Source organism: Antrostomus carolinensis, unplaced genomic scaffold (assembly GCF_000700745.2).
Source record: "Antrostomus carolinensis isolate BGI_N321 unplaced genomic scaffold, ASM70074v2 scaffold18211, whole genome shotgun sequence".
In the NCBI taxonomy this organism is placed as follows: Eukaryota; Metazoa; Chordata; class Aves; order Caprimulgiformes; family Caprimulgidae; genus Antrostomus; species Antrostomus carolinensis.
Genome location: NW_010296531.1, coordinates 21,989 through 30,528, shown reverse-complemented (window position 1 = coordinate 30,528; position 8,540 = coordinate 21,989). Strand labels below are relative to the sequence as shown.

The window sequence follows — 8,540 nt, the reverse complement described above, 5'->3', positions numbered from 1 at the left end:
CATGAGCAAGCACTGCAGCTCCCCACACGTCCTTTCCTACCACAGCCAGGCACAAACTCCACACCTGCAGTCAGGGGTGGAAGCTCCCATTGCTTATTTTCCCCTTAGTTGACTTTGGAGATACCTGTAGCTGCCTTCACCAGGGGCTCAGCCTGGAAGCTGCAGTAGATGTCAGTGAGGCACGTTTGTCCTGTGGAAGAGCCTGCTCCTGGGGTCTGCCAGTTTGGCAGAGATGCTGCGTTATTCCCAGGGATGAGGTAGCTCTTGGTTCAGCTGCAAAAAACCACAAGAATCCCCTAAGTGACAGTGCTTAGGCTTCCACTTTTCCTTCCACGATCCAACCTAACAAAGTCCTGTAGAAGAAAGCAGGAGATGACCTCACATCTGGCAGACTCTGGTGCACTCTTGGTAGTTTCAGACGTTATGGATCCAGCTCTGCTCTGTCTTCTGCTGGAGGTGACCACCCTGTACCAAAAGTCAGCAGATGAGAACAGATTCCCACACCTAAACCAACAGTTCACAGTCCAGTTTGGCACAGTCCAGCTGAAGTGAAGCCAACACCAGGCTTTGCACTGAAACAGCTGAGGAACAAGCACAGGTTTCTGTCCCCCACCTCTGCTGCAGATCAGCAGAATTGCTCAGCAAAGAGTGTTGATAAATGTCTTAAACTGCAGCTGTCCAGTTCTCCAGAGCTTGTCTGTTAAATCACTTAGTGCAGGTACAACAGACTGACGCTGAGAACACTTCTCTTTCCTGGAAAGCAGGGTGAGCATAGTCATGAGACTGTCACTGCTTGAAGAGACTGATGTCTCTGAGAAGACATGGAGCAATGGGGGGAGACTGTGCTCGCTGCCGTCACGGACGGTGTCCCATGTGTGAGCCTCTTGTTGCATGACTTTTCAGCAGGAGCTGACTGGCCTTGCTGTCCTCTGAGTTAACCGACAGTAAATTGCATAGTCTGTATTCATGGCTTACAATGGTCACTATCACGTTAGGTTTAGCCATGACAGCTTTTCCTGGCACACCAGCCTGTTGTTTATGGCATGACTCAGTCTCAGCTGGCTTAGCAAGAAGGAGAGCAAATGTGCTTGGTGCCCTCTGACTCTCTCCCTTTAATTGCTGCTGGAGAACAAACCTTGCTGAATGTTTTGTGGGGAATATCCATCTTCACGTGCATCCTGTGATATCTGTGAATGAGTGAAAATACAGACAAGATAAGTTCACTTGTTTCTTGTTTGTGGAGGAGCTGAGAGTGTTAGTGTACAGAGCCCCAGTGGCAGGCAGGACTGAGACCAGCTCCTTCCTGCCTCTTCTCTGCAGCCATCTGCTTTATAGAGAGCATGCACCCTGCTCTGGGTTAACCTCCTCTTCTCAGTGCCATGGCCGAGGACACGAGCTGCAGACAGACAAGGGAGTGCAAGGCAACAAAGACTCTGGCTGGCAGCATCCTGAACCCCAGCCTGAGAGCCCCAGCAGCAGGATGCTTCCTCGGTGTTTGTGGATATTGTTCTAAAAAGGAGATAAAAGTTTTCAAACAAAGATAACTGGGTGTACTGGGAGGAACCTGCCCCTCTGTGTCACAGCCCCAGGGACTTGCGCAAGCAGGGAGCAGGACATGAGTTTGGCATTGCCCACGCTGTGCCATCGCAGGGAGCAGGACATGAGTTTGGCATTGCCCACGCTGTGCCATCGCAGGGAGCAGGGCATGAGTTTGGCATTGCCCACACTGTGCCATCACAGGGAGCAGGGTCCCACGCAGAGTGCTGCTCCTCCTCCATCACCCAGCCCATTGGGAAACTGGAGGGCTCTTTCTGCCAGTGCCTCAGGAGCATCCTTCCATGAACCCCTTGCCCCAACCACCCGTTGTATCTGTGCTCGGTGGCTGCGGCGGTTGGTCAGCATTAGGCTCTGCAGCAGAGGGTTGCGTGCTGGAGAGACATCTCAGCTTCTCATTAATGATGATCCGCTCCTCCTCCATCACCCAGCCCATTGGGAAACTGGAGGGCTCTTTCTGCCAGTGCCTCAGGAGCATCCTTCCATGAACCCCTTGCCCCAACCACCCGTTGTATCTGTGCTCGGTGGCTGCGGCGGTTGGTCAGCATTAGGCTCTGCAGCAGAGGGTTGCGTGCTGGAGAGACATCTCAGCTTCTCATTAATGATGATCCATCCCCCCGAGCCCTCACTCTGCCCTGCCGCAGGGTTGCTGACACCAGCACTTAGTCACAGTCTCAGCTCTGGGAGGCTGGAGGCTTTTGTCGAGCATGAGGCACAGAAAGTGGCATTAGGAGAGGAAGCTTGAAGTGAGGCAGGAATCCTTCCCTTGAACAAGATGTACGGAGATTTCTAAACCCTGGTGCAGGCTGCCAGGTCTATGCCAGGCAGTGCAGCAGCTCAGCTGCTCACGAGTAGAGCTTTCTCATAAGCTTTTATAATCACAAAGCTTTGGGGTAAAATCGTTTGCAGACAAAAAAAAAGAAGAGTTTTTAAGCATGCACAAAACCAAGCCTGCTTGGACTCAAACAAAATCTGGCTGTCGCTCTGTTTTGGAGCCTTGCCTTCCCTTCGGTTCCCTGGTTAGCATGGCCCTTCTGCACACCAGACAAAGGGCTCTTTTTGCAGCAGGCTCTGGTTCAGGCCCTAACCTCTCCTCTGAGCTCTCAGGAAGACATGTGGCCCTGTCACCTTATGTACAAACTAATCGAACAAATAATATTTCCCCAAGTTGCTTCTTAACTCCCTGCTTGCCATGCTGGTTCTGAGGGTCTGGCACTTTGTTGCTGCGATGTGCAGATGTAAAACCATGGCACTGAAGCGAGGAATAAATGCAGAATGGAAGGGCAGTTGGTTTCTAGCTATACAGGAGTGGGTCAGTAAGGAGATCAGGCTTTAGTTCTGCAGAACTTCTGATGTTACCTTCAGAAGTTGCTGAGACCCCAAACAGTTGCTGCTTTGTTGTGCCATAAACAAAAGAGGGAGCTGCTAAGAGTATCGGGCTGTCAGTCACCGTTAGCTTTGTCACCCTCATCTTATATAGTCACTGTTTTCTATAAACACTGTTGTGATTTCAGATTGTAGGGCCTCATTTATAATAGGCTGGGACTACAACTGCTCTTGAAGGCAGTGGGAGGTGCAGAATACTTAAGGATATTAAATACCCAAATAAACTATTCCAAACAAGACCCCACTAGTATGAGTTTTGGATGAGCCTCTTTGTATCTCACCATCATCATCTCACTGTAAGATGTGGATAATTTCAGTTGCTCTGAAAAGTAATTTGTGAAGCCCCCAGATATTGTAGTGATAAGCAGCAAATAAAAGATTGTCAGGAGAATCAATAATTGTTTTCAGGGCAGAGCTTGAGCAGAGTGCAATCAATAAGACATATTGACCCATGAGGGTAAAACACATGATGGGATCACAGTTTAGTGGTGGACTTGGCAGTGTCAGGTTTATGGTTGGACTCAATGATCTTAAAGGTCTTTTTCAACCAAAACAATTCTATTCTAGATCAGGAAGAAGTGCCACCCTTGTCATTAAGGAGGGTGCTAGGAGGAACATGCACAGCAGCCTGAGTTAGGACAGCACCAGCAACATTGGGATTGTCTAATTTTTGAGTGCTTGATCTTGCCACTTTCATTATATTCTTTAGCAGAAGAGCATTTCTGTGTGTCTGTGCAGATTGGGGCACTGCATGGAACTGTTTGGATCCAAGCCAGTCTGCCACAGAGCCACCTGTAACATGAAGATGATATTTTTCTCACTTGAAGTGTACATAGGGGCAAAGCTACGTAAAACTGGTGAGGTGCTCAGAGAACACAGCAGTGAAATAAATAACACCCTGCCTATTTTTTTCTGCTGAGGTCAATTAGAGATTTGAAACACTGAGCACAGAGCCATGGGACTGCCCTGGAGGAAGGGGAGAGCTGGCTGATGGGAGGACAGGCCATACAATCACCCATACAATCCTCCTTATTTGTGTCTCATGCTTCTTGCCAGCTCCCTCTTGTATAGCCAACTCTTCCCTTCTTCTTAGGACAGCTGTTCACACCCCAGAAAGTTGATGTCTGTAGTGTTCACTGCTGTTATTTCTTCATTTGCAAACAGGAAAATATTTTTTCACTTACATTGCCCTTATGGCTCATCGCATCCGTGCTCAGCTGAACAGTGCAGCCAAGGTCAGAGCCCCAGATTCCCGTATCAGTTCTGTTCTGCAGAGCCACAGGAACAGGGAAGCAGGCAGAGCCCGCTGCACGCAGCCTTCCCGTTGCTTGCAGCCTTGGGGGGAAGTTGGAGATAAAGCACTTTATTGCATCGGAACCAGCACAAAATGACTTGGACTTTCAATCTGACTCTCTATAGACAGTGTGACCATTCACCATAGAACTTGCTGCTGCTCTAAAAGCTATTCTGTTTTGCAGAAAAAAAGAAACTCTTCCTTTCTTACTACTTTAGTTACTAGTTGCAAAAATAAAACTCCAGCAACAAGCTGTTCAGCGTAACAAAATCCTGTTCATGGGAGCTATGAAGTGAAGTACTTGCCAAAGCGGAAAGGAATCTGTAGTTTAAACACAGGCTGGAACTGGATGTTATATAGAAACTGAAGTGATACACAGAGAGAGCAGAGAGCCACCTCTCTGTTCCTGGCGAGGAATGTTTAGGCAAAAAAAAATGTCTCCTCTGCTTTTGCAGGTTCATGATATCAAATTCCAAGCTCCAACTTTGGAAGAAAAGGAATCATGGATAAAAGCTCTTAATGAAGGGATCAATAGAGGCAAAAACAAAGTATTTGATGAGGTAAGAGGAACAGTTTTTAAACTCCTGTATTTCTGTGTCAGTTCTCAGCCATTGCTTTTTTAGCTAAAAAAAAAAGCAGTGGCTTTTTCCTGCTCCAGCAGGGGGATTGGACTGGATGATCTTTCAAGGTCCCTTCCATTCCCTGACATTCTGTGATTCTGTGATTCTGTAAAAGCAGAACTTGCCTGAGCCTCCCTCTCCTTGTCCTTCCTGAATACCAGCCATGGTCAAAGGACAGAGAAAAATGGTGTTTGAGGTAAACCAACTTGCATCCCTGTGGGCTGTGAGCTTTTAGCCACTTCAGTTCCCAGCCCAAGAAGATAGAGCATGTAAAGAGCCATTTGCACCATCCTACGTCTTGCTGCTTTTCCCTTTCTTCTGGTCAGGGTCAGATGCAGGGAAGCAGGGGCAGCTGGGTGATGGTGTGCTGGAAGGGTGGGCTGTGCTGCTAAGAGCTAACATCTTAGATTAGATTAGAGGTTTAGATTAGATATTAGGAAGAAGTTCTTCACTGTGAGGGTGGTCAGACACTGGAACACGTTACCCAAGGAAGTTATGGATGCCCCTTCCCTGGAAGTGTTCAAGGCCAGGCTGGATGAGGCTTTGAGCAACCTGGTCTAGTGGAAGGTGTCCCTGCTGCTGGCAGGGGGGTTGGAACTGGATGATCTTCAAGGTCCCTTCCAACCCAAACCATTCTATGATTCTGTGATCTCATCAGAAGGTCCATGGAACACGAGATCTCACCAAAGTCAGTGTGAGATGGTCTGGTGGCTTCAGTGGGTTTGGGATCAGCGAATGCAGAGGTGTTCCCCTCTCCCAATGGAAGCAGCTGGTGGAGAAGCAGCAGGAGTTGTGTAGAGCTGGGGCTACAGCCTGGAGAGACCTGTCTTCCCCACACAGCCATGATCCTCAGCACTAAGCAGCCTGGAAGTGAAGGTATTTGGTTAGGACATAGCCCAGTCTTCAAGACTGGAAAAATCTGAAGTGACTCAGTCCATCAGCTATTCCGCCTGCAGTCTGGAGAGAAGTCTGGTGGAAAGTTACTCCATGGCCCTGGCCAGACCTGCCTGCCTCTCAGCTGGCTCCAGCACACCTGCACTCCCAAATTCTCCAAGGATGAAATTTGCACATCCTAGAGCCTGACTAACCTTGCCCTGCTCCCTGTTAGCTTGTAAATGAGCCCTGAGCTGAACCCAAGGACTGCAGTTGTAACTGAAAGGAAGTGCACAAAACCACCATCACGGGAATGACTCAGGAAGAACTAGGCAGGGTAACGAGGGGGACGCAGCAATCGGCCAGATCTGTTCAGCAAAGGAAACCGAAGCAATGAGTAAAAGCTTTGAGAAAAGGGCTAAATGCTGCAGATATGGTGCTAGAGATGCAAACTCTGAGAGAATCATAGAATCATAGAATGGTTTGGGTTGGAAGGGACCTTAAAGCTCATCCAGTTCCAACGCCCCTGCCATCAGCAGGGACACCTTCCACTAGACCAGGTTGCTCAAAGCCTCATCCAACCTGGCCTTCAACACTTCCAGGGAGGAGCAGCCACAGCTTCTCTGGGCAACCTGGGCCAGTGTCTGACCACCCTCACAGTGAAGAACTTCTTCCTAATATCTAATCTAAACCTCCCCTCTTTCAGCTTAAACCCATTTCCCCTTGTTCTGTCATTAACTGCCCTTATGAAAAGTCCTTCCCCAGCCTTCCTGGAGCCCCTTCAGGTACTGGGAGGCCACTATAAGATCTCCCTGGAGCCTTCTCTTCTCCAGGCTGAACAGCCCCAACTCTCTCAGCCTGTCCTCATAGGAGAGGTGCTCCAGCCCTTGGATCATCAAGAGCTTGGGCTTTGCTTTTATTCAGCAGAGGGCAATAGCAGGAGGAGAGGCTGGAACATGCTGCTTTCTTGGCAAGGCAAATGACATTCAGTGACAGGTTTTTGCTGGTAGTGGGGTGTAGCAGTTCCTTGGGCCCTTGGACCAAGTGAGAAGCAGCACGTGGAATGAAATAGACCAGTTGGGACCAGCAGCAGCTTGAGAAAATAAAACCCAGCAGCAGAGAGCTTAGCAGCCAGGTTTGCTCTCATGTTTCAGTGGGTGGGAGGTGTGATGTCCTCCAATGCAATGCTGCTCAGCCCTTGCTGGGGCAAACCCATGGTGGCTTGGGGCTGTCCAGTGGGCAGTGAACTCTGCCCACCACCTCGGCAGCATGGCAAGGTGGGATCTTGGGTCACTTCCCTGCCCTGTGGCCTGGGGTTATCCTCCTTACGAGGTCCTGGGTTCCCAGAGGGAGCCAGCCTCTAATTCTCGTTCACTCCAGCAAGGATCAGACCTCAGATTTAAAGTGTTTCCAGGTAGGCCAGGCACAAGTTAACAGGTGAAGCCCTCAGATGGCTTGGATTAGCTGTTCTCCTGTAAAACCACTGTGCCATATCAGCCAGGGACTGGGACCCATTTTTCCCTTTAAATCCCTATTTCACCCTTGCCAGTGTTCCTATTGTACAAACTTGTGGTTTGCAAACCAAGGACACGCTGACGTTTCATCATCCCTGGTCAGTGGTGCTGCCCCTCTGCGTGGAGCAGACTCCAGCCCTCAGCCATCGCAGCACGAGTGGGAGGGTGGTCACAGAGCCAGCACAGAGAAAAACCTGCCAGGAGGCTGGGACCTCCCTCCCCACGTGAGGAATCATAGAATCATAGAATGGTTTGGGTTGGAAGGGACCTTAAAGATCATCTAGTTCCAACCCCCCTGCCAGCAGCAGGGACACCTTCCACTAGACCAGGTTGCTCAAAGCCTCATCCAACCTGGCCTTCAACACTTCCAGGGAGGAGCAGCCACAGGAAGGCAGTGGATTTCTCATCTGATTCCAGGAAATAAATGTGTTAATTCAGCTAGAGTTGCAATTAATCCAGGTCACCGCTCACACCTTCTCTTCAGCATCCTGCAGTCATTAGAGCTGTAGAAGGGAAGGTCTGTAACAAAGCGCTGCTGATACAGTTCACAGTCAGGTCACGGTTATTAATGAGCTTTCACCTCTAAGATGGCAACAGCAATTTCAGCGCTGTGCTCTGCCACATGCAGGAGTCAGTCCAAGCCCAGGCTGCAGCGAGGACAACAAAGCTGCCTTGTGTCCTTCCTTCCTTGCCCTTTAGGTAGAGGGGAGGTTAGTCATTGCAAAGCTCTGCAGGTTGGATGCTTTGCTTTGGAGTCTCTTTTAAACATGGCTCAGTATAGGGGAGATACCTGAAATATCCATCACGTACGTGCAGGGCTTTGCATCAGGCTGTAACATAGGTCTGAGGCAAAGACTCTAGTGGTGAAATATTCAAAACCCTCCTGGATGCAAATGCTCCATCCCTTCATGTGTGCCAGTGAGAACTTTATAGATGTGTCTTGAGAAATTAATGACCCTCTTCCTTTTATTAGAATCCCAGAGTGGTTTGGGTTGGAAGGGACCTTAAAGCTCCTCCAGTCCCAACCGCCCTGCCATCAGCAGGGACACCTTCCACTAGACCAGGTTGCTCAAAGCCTCATCCAGCCTGGCCTTCAACACTTCCAGGGAGGGGGCATGCACAACTTTCTTGGGCAACCTGTTCCAGTGTCTGACCACCCTTCACAGCAAAGAATTTATTTCTAATATCTAATCTAAATGTCCCCTCTTTCAGTTTAAAGCCATTTCTCCTTGTTCTATCACTAACTGCCCTTATAAAAAGTCCCTCCCCAGCCTTCTTGTAGGCCTCAAACCTCCTCTT

General features: G+C 49.3%; 1 protein-coding gene across 1 annotated transcript in view; it reads left to right on the top strand.

Annotated features, from left to right (window-relative positions):
• The window catches only part of PLEKHO2 (pleckstrin homology domain containing O2), a 23,590-nt gene that overhangs the window by 11,136 nt on the left and 3,914 nt on the right, over window positions 1-8,540 (top strand). The window contains exon 4 of the mRNA XM_010178334.2: window positions 4,690-4,794. Coding sequence (XP_010176636.2) covers window positions 4,690-4,794 — 105 coding nt within the window. The remainder of the gene's footprint in view (window positions 1-4,689; window positions 4,795-8,540) is intronic.